At 42.4% G+C, this 21,477-nt stretch overlaps 1 protein-coding gene across 1 annotated transcript; it reads left to right on the top strand.

Annotated features, from left to right (window-relative positions):
- The first annotated feature begins 1,123 nt into the window (after window positions 1-1,123).
- On the top strand, window positions 1,124-21,215 carry nr1d1 (nuclear receptor subfamily 1, group d, member 1). The gene is made up of 8 exons (XM_028818575.2): window positions 1,124-1,489; window positions 10,864-11,184; window positions 11,619-11,707; window positions 11,873-12,017; window positions 13,886-14,586; window positions 15,669-15,854; window positions 18,370-18,580; window positions 18,707-21,215. The coding sequence occupies exons 1-8, from the start codon at window positions 1,432-1,434 to the stop codon at window positions 18,901-18,903; spliced, it is 1,908 nt and encodes a 635-aa protein (XP_028674408.1). The 5' UTR covers window positions 1,124-1,431; the 3' UTR covers window positions 18,904-21,215.
- Window positions 21,216-21,477: the final 262 nt, after the last annotated feature.

Genomic DNA, 21,477 nt, shown 5'->3' with positions numbered 1-21,477 from the left:
TAATTCATCACATGTAAATTAATAAGAGTTAGCTTTTGGTTTTTAGTTGAGTTAGCAGGAAGAAACTTAACATTTAAAATTCATGCATTGCAAACACTTTTTTCTATTACGAGGAGTAAGCAAAAAATTGCCTTCATTTTTAAAATCATTTTAATACGTCTGTTTTGTTTTTTTTTGTTAGTGTAGTGCCACATTTTAAGGTGCTCTACAACTGCACAATTTATTTTCCAATTTCTCTACCATTTTGAAGCTGGCAGATGACAGGAGCTGAACAGATTAACATTATAATTAACAGGTTGAGGATGAATTTGTGAATCTATAGTAAACACTAACAGTATGCCCATGACAAGTGTGGAGGTACAAAATATGGACCCTCGCCTTAGTCTAAAAGCGTTTGACTTTAAATAACCGACCGATTTCATCAGCACTGCTGACTCTCGATTTAACTTTAAATGTCCAGTAATCTTGTGGTTTTCTAGTTACATACCATATACTGTATATTATATATATATATAAGTCTGAATAGCAATTTGATTATTAGGTGGTTACCTACCAGGTTACACTTGTGGTTGGTCCGCCAGTCGGCAAACATACGCCACGTCCTCTCAGTTGCGAGAAGCAGCTCATTGATATGTGATGCAGTACCTGCCAAATAATACAAAGACCACATGACACGTGTTTCGCCCTAATTGGGGCTCGTCAGGGGGTACGCAGTTTTGCATTCCCTCACGGAGATCGAATGCAAGGGGAATGCAAAAGAATTTTAAAGAAAGTGCGGAAACTTTTTGAACGTCCCGCGCATATGTAATATATATATAATGAAGGTATATTTTTTAGAAGCAGCGTAGGATCTGCTATTACGGTATCTTCTTTATTTTCTTCCCTCCCCTGTCTTAGTAACAGACTGCAACTCCCGTCCTCCTTTGCACAACCTACTTCTCCACGTGCGCTGGAATGAGAAAAAAATACGAGAATGAGACATGTTCTGAAAAGTGTGTCACTGGGGCACGAGGCACTCCCCGGGGTCACATGGTCCCGTTTCGCAGCCGCGTGCGGATTGCTATCGCAGAGCTGCGCACGCGCGGTGGACTCATTCCTACAGATGCGAACGGTAATCAAAACCTGGCAGGAGAGGGAGATGCGCTTCAGACCGAAAGTACAGCAGCAGCCGAACGCAAGCCTCTTCTGAACCGTCGAATATGATGCCAGTGTCTGGCAACCTGTACGCCTTGCAGCACAAGTGTTGAAATAAGTGTGATAGACCAGTGCGGCTGTTTTCTTTGAAACATTAACTGAGCATCAGACATGCAGGTCGTGGTGGGTTGATTCTTAAAAGACGCAGCTGCAAAATTTCACCAGTGTAGGAAATTAAAAAAAAAAACACTGCCGCAGTGTCAGATAAAGCGGTGTGTCACGCTCTGCTTACACTGTATGACTTTGCTCGATTTCAAGAAGATGACAACGATGGATGCTAACAACAACAGTACGGGTAAGTGTGTGTTTTTTTTTCTCCTTTTAAAAGACGTCCGGTTAGGTTTGGTGGTGCTGGTTCGGATTCTCGAGCATCAGACCCGCTTATTCATGGGGAGGTGACCTTTTGAAAACTTTCTTGAAAGTGTTACAGCACGGAAAAGTGGATCAGTAGGGTGCGCCCTGTAGAAAATGAGAATGAGTCGTTTACATATTCGTTTGCAAGCTTTATAATTAACAATCGCGCCATTGCGACTTTTACTGCCGCTAGTTTGAGGTACATGCACGAACGGGTGAGAGCTGTCACTCGGTTTCGTGTAGTTTTATCATGTGCTGTGCTAGGATGGGCTTTCTGAGTGTAACACTGCTGCATATACGAACAAGGCAGCTTGTATTAATTATACATTTTTATAGTCTGGTTATATTAATAAATTTGAACTGAATAAATGCATATAAACAAAAAAAAAATGTCTTTCCACTCTTTTCAGCACTGCCTTTTCAGTAAAGAGTTCAGGCAGCAAAGTACAGACAGAAATGGACCTTAAACTGAAAGCCAGTCCATGGGCAAGCAGCCACAAATATTGTCCGCACCGAAACTGAAAATGTGTGTGGGTTGAACAACATGGGACATGCAGCTCCGGTTAAAGTTGTACAAGGCAGTAACACGAGTCCAAATTAGAGCAAAAAGTTGATTCAAATGCAAGTACAAATTGGTCACTCAGGTTACAGATTTGACTGTGTGGATTCCGGATTCCGTTACGATCCAATACTGGGTATAAAGCGCCGAAGTTCGCTTTCCATGCAGGGCTCCCAGGAAATGCAGTATATAGGTCACTCTATAAAAGTCAGGTGTGCTTTAATCCGGATCCTTTCTGATCTCTCACTCCCCGTGTTCTGTAGGGACTCACATGCACCTCGCAGTCTAGCCATGTGCGTTTTGTTTTCATTTATAACCCTGATCCTCGCTGATTGGACAGTCCGCCTCATTACATAATCACACGTCAATACTGGGGTCTCGTTCAGTGGGCGCCGCCCACAATGGGCGCGATAAGATCGGGCCACTCGTGAAAAGTGGTTAGAGAGAAAACGTGTAAATGGAGAACAGTTTTACAGAAACGTTGTTTTCACGCAAGTTATTGTGTGATCAATATGGCTGATATACTACCGAAGCGGCCATATAAACGAAAATGACTTACTGGCATAACAGAGTGAAAAAGTGCATTTTAACAACGTGAACGGTGGGGAGGCATTCTTTCCAGGACTGCTGCTTCTAAGCATACGCGTAGTGGGTAAGGTTTTGGACTTCAAACCCTGAGGTTGTGGGTTCAAATCCCGACACTTATGTGACCACGAGCCGGACTGTGTTCGAATTGGAAAAATAAAAATGTAACCAATTGATGTTGTAAGTCGCCTTCAATAAAGGTGTCAGCCAAATAAGAATGATAAGCTGTACGGGAACAGAGTTAATTGAATTGGAGGGTAATTTACTGTCATTACAGTGCATCCAAATGGCTGACGTGAAGCTCGTATGTAATTTTAATCAGGCCAGCTGAATCGGCGAACAGCCTTTAAATAGAAATGCTCTATTTATTTTTTCACCCGATGCCTTCTTTAAAGGCGACGTACAGGATGAGTGATCATTACAGTTGTATATATTTTTTTGCAGTTGGAGCGCAGGCCTGCGAGGATTTAACTTGCAACGCTGCGGTTTCGGGTTCAATGTCTCACTCCCATCTACCATCCTGTTGTAAACAAGACAGCTGCACTGCGCTCAGGGTACACGTGAGAGGTGTTAAAAACGAAAGAAAGGCAGTTAGCTCGTGGATAAGAAGTGGGTCAGAGGATGAGTCCTCCTTTATTCGCATTTGTAATGCAAAATAGGAGCGTGTCGCCCTGCGCCGGCAGAGCAACGTGTTCTAAGCCTCCAAAGGGGAGGGGCGGAACGGGGCGGGGCGTCCGCGGTCCCGTTGAAGTGCCTTACTTTTCAGGAAACACGTGGAGCCGAGGCGTGACTGCAGCACATTCACGTTGGAATACACAGCAAGGGCTCTCGGATTCAGGGCTGTTTTTTTGACCTTTGTCTCTGTTGGCCCTTCAAGCTGAATAACAAGTCAGTCACGGGTAAGTCGCTTCCCAGAAACCAGAGACTTGCTGAATGATTTTTTTTTTTTTTTTATTACAGGGCTTTTTTTTTATTCGCATCTGCGGGTTTGAAAATTTAAACATTCAATATACGTGCCTTTGCAGAGAAGGAGGGGAAGGGGTGTGTGCGGCTTCCAGGCTGTTGATTGGTAAAAAAAAAAAAAAAATTCCGATTCCACTTCGGTTTTCTTTGCTCACAGAATTTCAAATTTAAACTTTAATGTAGCGCGTTACATACATACACCACGAGCAGCATTAGCACTAGTTCGTTTTAATCCATTCTTGCTTTTCACTGTAGGACCGCTGAGCACAGCACAGATTGTAATTTTAAAAGACAATACACATTCAGAATTTGCTAAATAAAAACCGTTTACCCACTTATTCACCTGGGACTCCGATTTCCAGTTACCGTTAGACTTAAGCGAGAGAATTGACTTTACCGTGGAGTGGCGTGCCCTCTCAACCACGAGCCCCTTAACTCACAGGGTCCAGCTGCACGGGAAACCTTTAAATAATAAAGCGGGTTTGAAAAAAAATATCGAATAGAATAGCAGTGTTTGCACGTGTGGTATTTTTGTCTACTTTGTGCTACACTCTTAAAAATAATGTTTCTGTAATGACACTTAACTGGGTTGTCTGGTTCCTCACAGCATCATTGTTTGACAACGAACCAGTTCATTTTGGGAAGGGTTCTTTGGGCTTTGATGAGACTCCAAATATGTGGACAAAACAAATCTGTACTGTATAGTGGGCTGCCTAACAGGGTACCGAGGGATCAAGAAAACCGGAGTTGGCGTTGGCCAGGAACCCGTGTAACAAACCCGTTATAATCTATTCATGGATAATGGATCTAAATACCAAACGGTTCTTTCTTGAACCTTCATATATGTGGTTCTTTTGTGAACCCAAAATTGTTCCCTTATGGCATCACCGTAAAGAACCACTCTGGCACCTTTTATTTTTAAGAGTGCATGGTTAATATCTGCACCGCTTATCAAAAAAATAATGCCATAGACAACACTTTACTTGACCTCAGAGAGAAATGTGGCTTTTACAGATGCTCAATAAAACATATTAGTATATTAAGTTTCTATTTATCTCTCTCTCTATATATATAATATATATATATATATATATAATATATGCATTTTATAAAAAAAATTAAATTTAATTTTTTATATTTTGGTCAGGAGTAAGACATGAATCTGCAGAAACGGTTTGCGAGAATGATTCCATCTAAAATAATAATTAAGTGCCTGTAAGTGGCGGTTATTGGTTAAATTAAGTTTCCGTAAGCTGTAGGTAAATAATACTGTCGCGCAGGACAGAGTCGTCACACAACTTTTTAACATTCTTATTTGATTAATAAAGCAAATTGCTGAGCAGTACGCATGCTCTGGACCAGCGGATACCATGCGACAGAAAGGCACGGGCACCTTGCAGAAGTGCGCTCGCACGTGTCGAAGATGACGCGCTACCTGACACACTGATCCTGTGACCCTTTGTTCCTAAGATGACTTATCTAATCGTCGGGTTAATGTAAATCTGAAATCGCGCTCCGCATGCATCTCCTCTACAGCGTACGTCAATGCATTCACGTTTTTGCTCATGCCCTTCTTACTCTGTACCTATGAGAACGACATATTAAGCTGCAGATTTGTCGTCAACACCATTTTAATAACCCTACCGTCTGGGTGTTTAAATCCATTCCACGAATCGAACGGCACCGCCGCCGCTTCCATTTCCCGGGGCACGTGCGTAACGGTGTTAAATCGTAGCCCCGCCCCTTGACGCAGACTAGTGACATTGCGCAGTGTGCAGATCTCCTGACTCAGTAACGAGCTGACGCTGTTTAAGGAGTTTAAGTTTGTGAGTACTAGATCGATATTTGGAGGCTTATTTCAAATGTGAATGTATTAAATGTGCAGGTTACAGTTTTATTTTTATACAAACTGTTTTAAGAGATACATAAAGTACTTTTAATTGAAAGTGGTTTTCGTCAAACATGCATCCAATGCCGTCCGCTCACTTAAGTCATGCTCGCGTTTGGAGCTCAGGGTCTACAGGTTATACAAGGGTGTCACACTGCCCAGTGGCTGCAGATTTTCGTTCCAGCCATTTTAATTACCAGTCAATTACTACTGATAATGAAACATACTTTTTAAAAACTTAATTGACTTGCGTTTTTAGAGCTCCTTAATCATCAAAGCTATTCAAAGTGGGCCAGCACAAGCTAAAATGATTGTGCCCATCAGGTGTGAAAGTCTGAGAAATATTGATGGTCCACCAAACACTAACAAGCCGTGGAATTAAATAACTGGTTTCACCACCACCAAGAAATGGCTTCAAATTTAAAAACTGGCTCACTTTGCATCTCATTTTTCTTTAGGCTCTTGTTAATAATGATAATAAAAGAATCAACTAAGAGTTCAGAGTCTGAACAAGCAAGTCAATTAAGGGTAACCAAAAGCAGTCTGTTAGAATAGCAGCAGTAACTGGTTTCCAATGGAGAAAGTGGCCGGAAAGAAAATCTGTAGCCACTATGGCCCCCCCAGGATCTGATTTTGACAATCCTATTATACAGAGAAATGGATTTCCTTTCACTATTACAGTTGCATCCTTTGTCTTTCCTGAAAATCTGTGCAAGATGGCCGCCTGTACATTGCGGGACACACCAACAGTTACTCATACTGGACTAAATAACCCAAATGTGCACACGTTCAGGACGGGGGGTAAAAAAGCTGGAACATTTCCGAGGAAAAACTTGCAATGGAACGTGCCTAGAGTGTGATTCCAACCTAGGACTCGCCGGACAGCAATGCAAAACACGGCGCAGACGAGTCAGCTTTGTAACGATGAACATGCACGGGTGAGCAGGAGAATAGTTTAGCTACTGGCTGCCTTGTCTGTAACAGACTACTTAAAAAAACAGAAGATAAATTTTTGAACAAGCAAACGAATGAAATGTATTGGGAACAAAGTAGAAAGGGAATAGACTGTTTTGCTTGCAAAGGTGGTTTCTGAAACACTAGATACTATTGAGAGATTTAAGGTTAGCAATTATTGAGATACTATTGGAGCTGACATCACATTAAGATGGTGGTTAGAGTACCAGCCTGCAGCCATTGTGTACCCACCAGAATTTGGATTGGACGCCCCCCAGCACATTGTCCACACAGACAATATTACTGGCTGGACACACAATCCACTGTGCTGCCCTTGATAGTGACAGCAACAGCAAACTGAAGACCTGAACGTAGAAGATGAACTCATATTTTCTTAATGCCACCATTATTGCTGTACTATAATAGATTTAAAAGCTTTTTAATTTTATCCTTTTTCTGTAGTCTGCAAAATGTTCATTCGGTATTATTTAATGGACTGCAAAGCAGTTGTGCCATATAATGTCCCAGTGGTGTTCACAGATGTTTTTAAAACAGAAAGGATGTAACACTTAGTGAAATTACAAAGTGCCACGTCACACGGCTATCTTGCTAAAAGAATAAATGTCAGTAAAGAGGCCTGTAACTCAATCGCTGTGAAAATGAGTCTTTGTGATCTGGCGGCATGCGCTTATTACAGGCCTGATTGTTGGGACTCTGACTCAGTATTTCATACGCTCCACCAAAACAAAGGCCTAATGCAACCTGAGTGCAGATACAGAGCAGATAAAAACATTCCTGAACCAAGTCTTGTGGGCGTTTGCTGCTTACAGGTGTCCTTTGTGGGGGTCAGAATTAAGAGTGCGGAAAAGCAGCAGCACCTTGCATCTGTCGGTAATGCTGCGTTTGTTTTAAGATTAGGAGGCCAGGAATGCACTTTCCTTCCATCTGTCCTCCTTTTTTGTTTTCATGTTAGTAGTTATGGTGTCAGTTGCTGCTGAAATGCTTCCCACATGGCTTTGTGACAAGCATTAACAGAATCCTCTATTATTAGGGTGTGGATAAGTTGCTTTTTTTAGATGTTGTGCAGGACCTTATTAAGTAAAGAAAAAGCCCACCACTTGTCCATATCGCTCTACTATAAAAGATGTTACACACGTGTGCATGGGAGGCAGCTAAAGGGCTCGAATGAGGGCAATTCCGAGCCAGACTGGGTTGTGACAGAGTGCACCGACTCTATTTCTTGCTTTTCTGCAGACCATTCACAGGAAATTCCGCCTGGCCCCTTTGACGTCACGTCTGGGTCCAAACCTAGGGATGAAGGCCCTTCCGGTCCCAGCCCCTTTGGCGTCACTTCCTGTACTGGCCCTTAAAAGCCTCCACCTTTCCCCTATCCCGTCAGCTCTGTTTTGGACTCCAATTTGTGCACATCAATGCTATCGCTTATTTTAATTTTGCAGCCAGGAAATAATATACAGGGCGGCACGGTGGCGCAGTGGTAGCGCTGCTGCCTCGCAGTTATGAGACCCAGGTTCGCTTCCCGGGTCCTCCCTGCGTGGAGTTTGCATGTTCTCCCCGTGTCTGCGTGGGTTTCCTCCGGGCGCTCCGGTTTCCTCCCACAGTCCAAACACATGCAGGTTAGGTGGATTGGCGATTCTAAATTGGCCCTAGTGTGTCCTGCGGTGGGTTGGCACCCTGCCTTGTGCCCTGTGTTGGCTGGGATTGGCTCCAGCAGACCCCCGTGACCCTGTGTTCGGATTCAGCGGGTTGGAAAATGGATGGAAATAATATACAGGTGGCTGCCCCCAAACCTTGCTATGGCTCTTTGTCGAGTTTGTGACAAAGGAAATCCTGGGACGAGACTTTCTCGGAGATGATTTCAGGTCCTGCGAGACGAGACTTTTGGCCAAGAGATGTTGACAAGTCCCGCCATCCTCTCAAACATTGACAACCCCGCCGACGGTCCAATCACTTCTCATTCGTGTGAATGCTGTTGTCAGATGCAGTTCCTGCACTCTCGGCTCCAAGCGGGGTCGGAAATAAAAGACAAAGAGTAGAAGACAAAGTAGAACTCGTAAAGAGGTTCAAAAATGTTGGCGCGATACACGTGTAGAGCAGGTTAGAGATAATGACAGTACTAAAATTCGAAAGTCTCAAAAAAATGATAGTAAAGATCGCATTAGCGCTAACAAATAGAAATTATTACTCGGTGAAATAACGGAACAGCGAAAAGAGATTGAATATATTGTTCTGATTTAAACTTTAAGTCAGAGACTTGTAGATCATCTAATTCGTGTTGCCATCAGGGAAAAGTAGTGCTTCTTCCCAATGAAGAGGTGTATCCGCAAGAATTAAAAGATTTGTTGTTTAGTGAAAGTGAAATCCACATACACGAGTGGCAGAGACGTGAAATGGCTGGTGCGTAGCGCAGGCCGGGGGGTTGGCAAAAAATCACTTTATGAGCTGCCACCTAGCTGGTCAATCATTGAAAGCAAACTAAATGTTTAATTGGGTGTCCTGGTTGAGGAGCTGGACTGGAAAACATGACTGCAAGCTGCTCAACCAGAATGCCTGATACTAGGTTTAAATTGCTTTCAATGGCTGTATTTAAAGAGAAAGCCCACCACTTGTGCATTTATTATGCAAAATCATTTTACGAGCTGCAGTCTATCTGGGCCAATCATTGAAAGCAAACTCAATTTTTCAATAACCTCAGGTAATAGGCCTGTGTTCCAGCTGTGCACATAAAGTGCCATGGTTCTGTAACGCTTGGACAGGTTAAGTATGAGAGGTGCAGCCCCAGGGAAAGATTTTAAATTTGATGAAGTGCGCTCTGTAGCGATCACACATTTATTTATAGTTCAATTCTTGCGGGCATTTTCCATTAAATTGTAACACGGTGTTGCCTGCTTATTCCAGTTCAGCGTGGTGCGTGTTGCAGGGTGGGAGTCCAGCTCAAGGAACAGACTAACCCTGGACTCCATCCATCCATTATCCAACCCACTATATCCTAACTACAGGGTCACGGGGGGGGGGGGGGGGGGGTCTGCTAGAGCCAATCCCAGCCAACACCGGGCACAAAGCAGGAAACAAACCCCAGGCTGGGCGCCAGCTAACCCTGGACTCTTATATTTCGTAACTTTTTTTTGGCTCATTTAGTCGCCTTGTGTGTGTTTGTGTGTTCACCCCATGATGGACTGTCGTTGTCCGCAGGTTGTTCCTGCCTTGCTCCCAATGATTGCTGGGATAGGCTCCAGCTCTCCTTCCCCTGCCCTGAATAAGTGGGTTAAGAAAATGGATCACAACAAAGTTATCAAGGGTGCTGCTCCAAGCATATGACTTAAAATGTTGTACCAGTTTAACATTGAACGACATACTCAAGGACACCAACGGAGATTAAAGGGAAGTGCGTTTAGGACAGAAGCCAGAAATTACTTCTTTACTCAAACCTTCAGTTGTGAGTCATGAAGTTGAAACAGGAACCTTAACACGTTTTAAGAAGAATCTGGATGAGAAATTAGGAGAACTTAGCTATTATTTAAAAATCGGGAGTGGTCTCCCCTCGACTTTCTTGTATACTCAGATATGGGGATGGCTATTTGAGGAGTAAACTGCAAGACAATAATTATATTTTTTATATCATGTGCATTAAAGAACCATCAACAACAAATCGAATCAAATGAATAATATATTGAACAATTATTATAAAAGTAAAGTTGAATAAATCAGACTCTGCAGCCACATGAATAGAAAAGTACCACTTCCGGTTAGCGGAAATAGCTCAAAGGTTGATAAAAATCTGTTTTGTACCGAATACCTGTATGCAAAATTTGGTTGACCTACGTGAAAGTGTACTCAAGTTATCCGGTTTACAGAGACACACAGACATAATTCCAAAAATTGTATTTTCGGACTCGGGGAGGTCTAAAACACTGAGATTTATCAAAATCTTGAGTTCAAATTTTTGGTTGATTACGATATTTTCCCAATACTTTGTATACGAGAAAGTAAAAGTAAGAGTTTGATGGACTGAATGGCCTTCTCTTGTTTGTCAAACGTCTTAAGTTCTAACTACACGCTCAAAGAGCTACTTGTTATTTTGATTGCAGTTCCTGTTAGTCCCCACTAGGTGTCCATGAGCAGCATCCATTGTTCAAACAGAACCAACCAACAATAAAAAGCCTAAAAAAGTAATCTGATCCCCATAACGCTGTTACTTACTAGCGTTCTTGGATGTTTTGATCATCTGTGTCTCCGGTCAAACACCACAGCAAATCTTTGGAAAGGTGGGTGTTGATATGAAATTCTCCTCTGTGTGGACTTAATGTTCTAACACTTTCCTCCTCTTTCTTTGCTTTATTTCTTCCAGGAAGTGTCATTTCATACATTGGGCCAGCAGGGGGATCCCCGAATCGCACAAGCCCAGTGTCACTTTACAGCGAGAACTCCAACAGCAGCTTCCACTCGTTGTCCTTATCTCTGTCGCAGCCGTCCTTTGGCTCTTCCTTTCCTCCTTCGCCCAGCAGTTCGCTTTCCCAAGATTCCACACGGCAGTATGGGAGCGGCTCTTTGTCAGGGTCAGGAGAGGACGCAGGCTCTACCAGCTCAGGAGGCTCTCCACGCAGGCCTTCTTGCAGAGAGGAGTCAAACAGCCGTTCTTCTCCTAGCAAAGCAAGCAGCAACATCACCAGTAAGTGTCATTCGGCGAATCCATAATGGTGGCACTTCATGTGATCCGAGTAACCGAACAGTGAGATTTTAAAGCTAAGTGGTGAACTGCCATCATTTGGTCTGCAGATCTCCTTCTAGTTTAACAATCAGCCTGTTTCTATTTGGCTCATTCAAGGCATGAGCTTTTCCTAAAACGGGTGCCAGTTCATCTCCTAGCCCACTCACAAACACCCACACACACACACGCAGGCTGGCACAAGGCCAGTTTGAAACTGTCTTCATGGCGATCGACATCACCTCAACGCAGTTTACAAAATTATTAATGTGCTTCTCAGAATAAAAACAAAAAACATGCAGTGCTTGCACAGAAAGTCAGCAGAGATTTACTTTAAACTTGACATGATGAAGTAGAATGGGATCTTATTTTAATTTCTTCTCTTTTGTTTTCTGCAGAGCTTAATGGCATGGTGCTGTTGTGTAAAGTGTGTGGCGATGTGGCATCAGGCTTCCATTATGGAGTTCATGCCTGTGAAGGTTGCAAGGTGAGCCCAGTTCTTGAAAACCGTGCTTGACTGGAATTTTTTTTCCAGCTTACGAGTAGGTGCTTAATGGTGGAGAACACTAATTTGTGGCCTTGGATATTTCAACAAAAGGAGTGTCCATTTATAAATTTATTTCTAAAACCCAGTGCCATCTCTTTTCCTCAGGGCTTCTTCCGGCGCAGTATTCAACAGAATATCCAGTACAAGAAATGCCTAAAGAATGAGAACTGCTCCATCATGAGGATCAACCGCAACAGGTGCCAGCAGTGCCGCTTTAAGAAGTGTCTGTCTGTGGGCATGTCACGAGATGGTGAGTTTTCGTTGCCAGTTTCTCTCAAAGGGTCACTGTGTATACATGTCTTCCCTCCATCTCTAGTGTGACAGCAATGAAAAAGCCAGTCGCGTAAGAACTATGGCTTCGCATTCCTGATCACAAATTGGCGCTTGTATTTTCTGCATTCCAGCTACTGAATATTCCAAAATAATTTCTTGAATGAAATTATTTTAGCAAGTGCAGTAGCATTTTATTCATTTTTTTTCTTCAAATATACTGAATACGCATTGTGATGGCATCTCAAGCTGTCTGTGTGCTGCCATTCAATGTCACACTTCTATTTTTACGTCACATGCTCTCCCAATATATGTTTCAAATTCTTCTTTCCTACCCAGAAGAACAAATTGAATAAGAGTTCGCTAATTTAAGTTGGAAAGGAGTACCCTTTAAGATGCCATCATTAAACCACAGAAAGACACCCAGACAGTATGGAAATGCAGGGCATTAGCAGGGTGGTGGTGATGGCATCAGCCTGGGAATTTAAAAAAAAAAAAAAATGTTTGCAAAAAGTTAAGAGTTATACTAGAAGGACTAGACCAGTGGTCTCAAACTGCGGTTCTGGAGGGCCGCAGGTTTTCATTCTAACCGTTTTCTTCATTGCTGACCTAATTAACTCCTTTTCAATTTTAATTGACTTGTTTTGTTAGATTTGTTCCCCTGAATTTCTTCATTTCTTTCCTTCAATGGCACCCAAACAGAAATGTAGTGTGAAGTGAGTGAGCCAACAGAAGTCCAGCTAAGTCGGGGCCTCAAACTCCCACCAATTTCATGCCAACCAGTTGCTCAATCAGGCGCCGATTCTTCTTGTTAATTAAACTCGTTCTTTAATTCAATGGCTTGTCGCTGCTCTCATTGTGCAACAGCAGACATTCTGAGATTGTTGATTTTCTCTTTTCTAAGAGCTCTGATAAAATGTGCTGTGGACCTGAGCAGATTGACATTCCATATTTGCTTTATTTTCAGATACTGTATGATGGACACAGTTTGCTGGTCTCATTTTGTATCTCATTATTGTTTAACTGCTAATTAAGGAATTAGAAACAATTAAGGGGTCCGAGTCTTCAAAAACAAGTCAATTAAACTTAATTCAAAAGAAGTTAATTAGCAGCAAAAACAGGTCACTAATTAAGAAAAGGGTTAGAATGAAAACCTGCAGCCACTGCAGCCCTCCAGGACCGGAGTTGGAGATCCCTGGTCTTGACGAAAGTGAACCATAAGGTTTAACTTTCAGTGAAGTTTCCTTCCACCAAAACGTTAAGAACAGATTAAAGCAGGCCATTCAGACACGTATGACTCGGCCAGTCATTCCCTTCTAATTTAAAGGAATACTCCACCCAAAAACGTTTAAATGTTACTTACCTCATGTACTTTATAGTGAAGGGAGAGAAATTTTAGTCTCATGTTTTTATGTAGAGTGAGATGAAACCGTTTACCCTAACGGTTACCTAAACTGGACGGCAGACTATGTGAGAAACATCCATGGAAGAAGAAAACATTCTCATGTTACTCTTGTCTGATGCCACATCAGTTTTACATTATATTTAACATGGTTGCAGGTCTATGCTATTAAAAAAATATCTGCCACCTTATTTATTTATTTTTTGAGTTCCCAAATTCTAGAGGATTCCTGTTGTAAACCTTTCTGTTACCAGGCATACTGGGTTATATTAATAAAAAGTGACGAGTACAGTCAGAGGATCTGAGCCGCACACTTCAGGATTTTTACTCTCGTTACAGTGCTGGTACTTTTGTATTTAGTATTTCATTAACTAGGGACACTTCCCTGAGGGGGATGTTGGCTTTCCAAGACCCCTTTATTCTAATTACTTTCCTTCTTTCCACAGCGGTCCGCTTTGGACGCATTCCCAAGAGAGAGAAGCAGAGGATGCTGGCAGAAATGCAGAGTGCTATGAATAACATGGTGAATAATCAGCTGCAGCCGGATGTCCAGCTCCACCCACACAGTACTCCACCAATGTCAACCTCGCCGACTCTGCCTCCTCAACCCCAGCAAAGTCCCCAACAGATTGGCTGCGGTCAGCCACTTTCTCCTCTGCCCCAGATCCATCCCGCTTCACCACCACAGTGCCCCAGCCCGGAGACGGACAAGACGATCTCACTCATTGCCAAAGCCCACAAGGAAACCTTTGTCTATGCCCACGACAAGTTGAGCTGTTCTTCCCTGAGGTTTAACCATCAGAATGCTGAAATGGATAATCGCTGCTCTAATGGCTACCATCTGAATGGAGTGAACAGCACCTACTACCATGACAATAATGTAGGCCACCGGAATGGTTTCACAGACAATATTGGTGCAAACCCCATCAAAAATAACTGTCACATGCCCCCCACATCTGGCATAATTTACCCCAATGGACGCACGAATGGCTTCTTTCACCAGAACAACTGCAATGGCCACAGACTTTGCCCCAGCAATATGTGCAGCCAGCACAACATGCAGAACCAAGACGTGGACAGCAGGCACCCACCAAGCCACAGTCCAGTACAGAAATGTCCATGGAAGGGCAACCGCAATGTCCTGCTGGTGAGCATCCTGCTAATCTTCAGTTTTAGATCAGGGGGTCCCCAACTCCGGTCCTGGAGGGCCCCAGTGACTGCAGGTTTTCATTCTAACCCTTTTCTTAATTAGTGACCTGTTTTTGCTGCTAATTAACTTCTTTTTAAGATTTGTTCCCCTGAATTTCTTCATTTCTTTCCTTAAACGGCACCCAAAATGAAATGAAATGTGAAATGAGTCAACCAAAAGAAGACCAGCTAAGTCAGGGCCTCAACCAGCTGCTTAATTCGGCTCTGGTTCTTGTCGTTAGTTAAACCCCTTCTTTAATTCCATGGCTTGTCGCTGCAGTCATTGGTCAATAGCAGACATTTCTGAAATTGTTGATTTTCTCTTTTCTAAGAGCTCTGATAAAATGTTTTGTGGACCTGAGCAGATCGACATTCCTGAGACCCTCACCTACCTTTATTTATATTGTATGACTGACAATGTTGGTCATGTTTTGGTTCATTTTGAATCTCATTATTGTTTGGCTGCTCATTAAGGGAAAAAAACAATTAAGGGGTCTGAGACGTCAAGAGCAAGTCAATTAAATTTAATTCAATTGAAGTTAACTAGGAGCAAAAACAGGACACTAATTAAGAAAAGTGTTAGAATGAAAACCTGCAGCCATTGCAGCCCTCCAGGACCGGAGTTGGGGACCCCTGTTTTAGATTATTTATGTTGAGTAGAGAATGCCCAGTGGGAGGCTTGGTGGTCTCTTGGCCTGTTTTTTTTCTGTCCTCTTGGCTATCCGACTCTACTTTATTCTTTGTTATTTAGTATTGCCTACTCTGATATTTGTTTCACATTTCTTCATCTTGTGAAGCACTTTGAGCTACACCATTTGTATGAAAATATGCCACATAAAAAATGCTGTTATTTTTGTATGTTAAGGCAGGCCCTAAATAATACGTAAAAAAGATGTATGGAAATAATTTAAATGTTTTTAGTAACAGGATTCAAAATGTAGCAATGTGAAGCGAAGCCTCATTACAAGGAGATTTGTCGTATCTGTTTCTGTTCCAGACTGTTTAGGGAGTAATGGGCTGCTGTGTCTTTTCTCCTTCCAGGCCTGCCCGATGAATCTACAACCTCATGGCGATGCCAACAAATCTCCACAGGAGATCTGGGAAGACTTCTCTCTGAGCTTCACTCCGGCTGTCCGAGAAGTCGTGGAGTTTGCCAAACACATCCCTGGCTTCCGTGATCTCTCTCAGCATGACCAAGTTACACTGCTGAAAGCGGGAACCTTTGAGGTGCGAACTGTTTACTTTGCTTTAAGTCGTTAGCCAGTTTATGATTTGTTTCCCATTTGGAGACGGCAAGAAGTTTTTAATTTATAAAATGTGCTTTGCTGCCACACAACAAGGCGAGCTGGGCTCATGGCCTGGTGCACCCAATGTAAAGTCTGCATGTCCCCCCCCCAATAACAGGCAGGTTTAGTGAACTGGTGTTGCTAGACTGCCCCCCCGATGTGTCTACATGTTCACCTTGCAATGGGCTGGCGCCTTGTTCAGGTGCTGGAACATAAGAAACACGAGGAGAGCATGCAGTCCATTGAGCTTGTTTAGTGAATAGCTGACCGGTCCTAGTATCTCATCTATCTATCTATCCGAATAGGCCTTAAACATTGTCAAGGTTTCTGCTTTAACTTCATGCCTTGGTAGTTTTGTTCTAGATTCCCATAATTCTTTGCATAAAGAAGTACTTCCTGGCTTGTCTTAAATGCACTTTTCATTGGCATCCTCCAGTATCGGATTCATCCTTAAGCTGAATTAATTCACACCCCCCCCCACCTTGCCCCCAGTGATGACTGGGATATGCTCCTGCTGCCCTGTATCCCTGCCCTAGATGAGTGAGTTAAAAAGAAGGATGGACGAGGACACAATTTCCTGTGGCAAATGAATATTTATTAATTTAAAGGATAAGTTGGGTAGTTTTCAACTAGAAGTTATTTCTTCACAAACATGTTATATATGCATTTGCCACAGGAAATTATGTTAAGTGCTTTCCATAAATGAAGTATCTTGCCCACTCTGAGCTTTACAGCGTAGGGCAGGGGTGTCTAACTCTGGTCCTGGTGGGCCACAGTGGCTGCAGGTTTTCATTCTGACCATCTTCTTCATTAGTGAGCCGTTTTTGCCTTCATTTTAATTGACGTGACTCAGACCCCTTGGTTGTTTCTTTTTACTTAGATACTTTATTAATCCCAATAATGAGCAGCCAAACAATAATGAGACAAAAAAACAAGACCAGCTGACCTGAAAATAAAGAAAGTTGAAGGCATCGGCCATGTTGGTCCGCTCAGGTCACTGAAACATCTTGACGGTGGTCTTAGAAAAAACAGAAAATCTGCTGAGAGCAGAAACAAGTCATGATATTCAGTAATTAATAGCAAGAATTGACTTCTCATGGAGTTTGATGTTCCAGTTTAGCTGGTCGTCTGTCGGCTCGTCTCACCTCTCATTTCTGTTTGGCTGCCATTTAATGAAGAAACGAATCAAATCGGAGGCCTGAATCCTTAAAAACAGGGCTATTAAAATGAAGGGCAAAGGAGTTAATTAGCAGTGAAAACTGGGCTCGGATTAGGAAAAGAGTGAGAATGAAAACCTGCAACCCACCAGGACCAGAGTTGGACACCCCTGTTGTAGGGTATGGTGCACAGAAGAAAAGCTTACAAACGTTCCAGATACGTCTATTTTTCTGGGGGTTGGTGCCAACGTTCCAGGTGGTTCTGCATGAGGGTGCGTTTGTGTTATCGGCACATGCTCCCACCCTCTCACCTCCTCCATTTTTCAAGCCATGCCAGTTGTTGAGTATTGACCCGCACCTTCCATGTTTCCCTACACATTTGTGACAACAATTGGGATCTGGAAATAATCCTTATAGTACTGTTTTGTTTTTTTTTTCTCACCACTTCTGTGAATTGTCACATAAATATGAAAGGAAATCAAAACAAAATGAACCACGTGGAGCCAAGTGTTTACTGTGATTTGACCTGTCAGGAGGACGTCACCCCTTAGGGAGGTAAAAGGTTGTTACTCAGGACGACTTAAGGGCCGAGCCATCCCGAACATCTGGTCTTTTAAAATGGATGAATCTTTATTTTTTGGTTCAAAATTGACTTGTTTAAACTCTTTTACAATGTATGTGTGTAATTGCAAGATGCGCATCAATATTCAACAATGGTCTTGGCTTGAAAAATGGATGTATTTGGTAGGTTTAAGCTTTTCCTCAGTGCCCCATACACTGCAATGTGTAAAGTGCCACGGCGGGCAATTTTTTTTTTCTTCTAATTTATAGAAAGCGATTAACTTTAGGGCACAATTTCGCAAATCAATGATTTATGGCATGTTTGTGAACTTCATCTTGAATAATATCAAACTTATCCTTTTAATATGACGGGTATAGAGTGCTGGCTCTGAGGTTAGGGATCGGCACTGGCAATTGGAAGGTTGCCGACTCAAATCCCGTAAATGCCAGACGTGATTCCACTCCGTTGGGCCCTTAACCTCCTTGGGGTTTGGGGGCAGGATTGGCACTGCAGCCACCATAAAAACCCTCGCACTGTTCCATTCCATCTGAACTAGGGTGGTGCTGAGGGTTAGGGTTAGGGTCAGCCGTTGTCCTAATCTGGTTTGTCATGTGGTGGGTGCAGTAACGTGCTGGGCTCCTAACGTCCGTCCATCTCTCTCGCTTATCCTTTTATGACTTGTAAAATCCTGTTCATGAAGTCTGAGGAGTGACCGTTAAACTTTTATCTGTGCACAGGTGCTCATGGTCAGGTTTGCATCGCTTTTCAACGTAAAGGAGCAGACGGTTACCTTTATCTCGGGGGTGACTTACAGCCTGGAGACGCTGCGAGGGATGGGAATGGGAGAACTGCTCAACTCCATGTTCGAGTTCAGTGAAAAGCTCAGCACGTTGGCCCTCAACGCAGACGAGCTGGGGCTCTTCACCGCCGTTGTGCTCGTTTCAGCAGGTAAGGAGTGGAGAGAGAAACATTTTGCCAGCTTTCCCAATCTCTACAAATTGTACTGCAGAATTCGTTTTTATTAACTGCCCAAAAGTAATTATTGTTTGTTTTTTTTTTTGTTCCCCTTTCCAGACCGCTCTGGGATAGAAAATATCATTTCCGTGGAACACTTGCAGGAGTCTCTGATCCGGGCCCTGAGAACCTTGGTGACAAAAAACTACCCTGATGACACGTCACGTTTCACCAAACTGTTGTTAAAACTCCCCGACCTGCGCACCTTAAACAACATGCACTCGGAGAAACTGCTGTCTTTCCGGATCGATGGCTGAACTGAAACAGAAAGCTGTTCGACTCGGATTCCTTTTTAAAAAGAAAAAGACAAAAATGCTGCTTCCCTAAACCCGACGTGAAAATTCAGATTTTTTTTTTTTTATGTTCTGGTTTCTATTTATAATTTAATGAATGAATGTTCCAAAAAAAAAAAAAAAAAGATATACAAAAATTGAGCTTATATTGTAAATATTTCTATATAAATATACATATACATGCCAAGGGGAAATGTTTGAGCTTGACATAATATTTTATAAAGGAAGATAATGCTTTATACTTAAAACGTTACTTGTAGACATTATTTAATTGTAGGGTTGCCTACCGGCCTAAAATGACCAGCAGTCCTCTGGCTTGAAGGGCTGCTGCGTTATAGCAAAAAAACAAAAAGAGACCCTCAAATGTGGGAGGACATGAAAGTGCCGTTCAGAGGTGTGTGTAACTAGCGCATGGCACCCACCCAGCAGTATCTGATGCCCACATGAATCCACATTCTTACCAACTGGAATGCCCAGTCACTCAGGGCTTACACAGAGAAGGTATTTTAAGTTTCGGATAACAAGATTTTGGTTTTGTTCCCTCTTTAGAAAGGGAGAAAATAAACTCATTTCCTCAGGTTTACTCATTTCCACAAACCAGTGGTATAAATTGAGTTGTTTTATTTAATGGCACACATGGTAGTGCCACGGTGCTGCCTTGTGGACCAATGTCCTCTGTTTGAATCTCGTGCCTGGTTGTTGGCTTTTTGGAATTGACACATTCCTGGTGTCCCACCCCTACATTCCCAGAGATGTGTGAGTTGGTGTAATTGACAATTCCAAATTGACCCTGTGTGCTGGCACCCTGTCCAGGAAGGCCGTCTGCCCTGCAGCTCAGGGGTTGGCCATGACAGGCTCTGGCACCCCGTACCCCTGAATTGGATTAAGTGGGTTTAAGAATTTAATGTTAAATTTATTCACACAGCTTCAAGTTTATAAAAACACTCAGGAAATGCTTATGTTAAAGCAGACCAGCATTCTTTGCAGTGATTTATCTAACTTGTCAAAATTAAAAATTCAGTGTTTGTGACGACAGGCTCCGATCTTATGGTGTGGATTTTAAATGTACGAGTCGGATAAACCTGCATCTCCGGAAGAAAACCTGTGAGGAATCCTGATCTTGCAAAGCCATCTTGAGTAAACGAATCTACCAAAGCGTATAAAATTTAATGAGGTTCATTAACACGTGAAAAACTTCCATGGGCAGATACATCAGCCAGTTATGGACTCGATCGTTTACTTCAGTGGTCCTCACGTTCAGTCCTGGAAGCCCCTCAAACACTGCAGGTTTTCCTTCCAACCCCTTTCTTGTTCTAATTGGACCCGTCTATTAATTAATTAAGACGTCACGCCCCAGTTTGGGGTTTCTGTCTCAATTCAGAAATTACAAACTGGCAGTTTCTTTTACGGAACGAAGCAGGAATTTAGATGCAAAAACATCAGTTTTTAGAATTTTGGTGTTTTGTTCTTTTTAAACTTTCTGGTTATTTATGACATTGTTTACTGATAAGCACACAAACTGGTCACGTTTAGCAGCAAGCGTCATTATTTGTCAGTATTAATATAGAACTATGGCAGCAAAGTCCACGGGGGAAAAGAGAATCCATCTTAACAACAGGATATGTGTGTCTGTCTCGTTGCTATGGCTCTGTAATTCCAAAAGATGGCGCATCACAAACATTTTTAGTAATAAAATGCATTTCTCATTCCAACAGATGGCACCTCACTGACATTAACATTGCTTGTATGAATCCCATAGCAAATAGCATATAACAGACATACACATTGCATGGTGCCCTGTAAACGTTAAAACGCTAAGCTCTAGGTTGATTGCTTTGATTTCAACACATCTTAGGACAGGTACCACAGCTAGTTAAAATAAAGAATTATGGAGTTAACCACGACAACAAAAAATAGAAATATTTCTTAACTTTGCATAGATGCAAATCTAACACTATATTAAAATACAGGACAGCTAATGAAACAATGAGATCAATTAAATGTGAAACTGATTGGAATAATAAAACCTGCAGATATTGGGGTTGGATGATGGGGGGTCCCAGGACTAACCTTGAGAACCACTGGAAACTTTATCAAAAAGCTGCTCTGTTGAAGACCCCATGGCCCATGAACTCACACCATCAGCTTTAAGGGGGGTGTAAAAATGAATCTAATCCGTTAGCAGTCTGTTTGCTGACGCCTGGGCTGTTTCATGGTGCTGTAATGGAAATTAAGTTTCCAACATCTTCCATTTAAAAAAAAAATAAAAATAAAAACCAGTTGGAAACAAATTTGATGAAGACTTTAGGTAGATTTTTTAAACAAGCTGGCACTTAAGGCCTCAATTCACTGCTGTATTGCTAACGGGATCAGAATTCTCTCATTCATTATGATAAAGTAATACCTGGTAACCAGTTTGAGAATTTCTTGTATAGTGGAAAAAACAACCCACCAATGTCTTTTTGAATAGATAAGCTTTTACTACTAGCCAGTGCATGAGTCTAAATAGAGAAATTGTAAATAAACACTTACAGATGC

The sequence above is a fragment of the Erpetoichthys calabaricus genome, chromosome 14, assembly GCF_900747795.2.
Source record: "Erpetoichthys calabaricus chromosome 14, fErpCal1.3, whole genome shotgun sequence".
Classification (NCBI taxonomy): Eukaryota; Metazoa; Chordata; class Cladistia; order Polypteriformes; family Polypteridae; genus Erpetoichthys; species Erpetoichthys calabaricus.
Note: the sequence above shows the minus strand (reverse complement) of the source record. Positions and strands in the feature narration are given on the sequence as shown.

Coding starts and splice junctions, on each gene's coding strand:
- nr1d1 (XM_028818575.2), top strand. CDS start 1,432: ATGACTTTGCTCGATTTCAAGAAGATGACAACGATGGATGCTAACAAC. Junction 1,490..10,863: donor TGCTAACAACAACAGTACGG/GTAAGTGTGTGT, acceptor TATTTCTTCCAG/GAAGTGTCATTTCATACATT. Junction 12,018..13,885: donor TGTGGGCATGTCACGAGATG/GTGAGTTTTCGT, acceptor TTCTTTCCACAG/CGGTCCGCTTTGGACGCATT.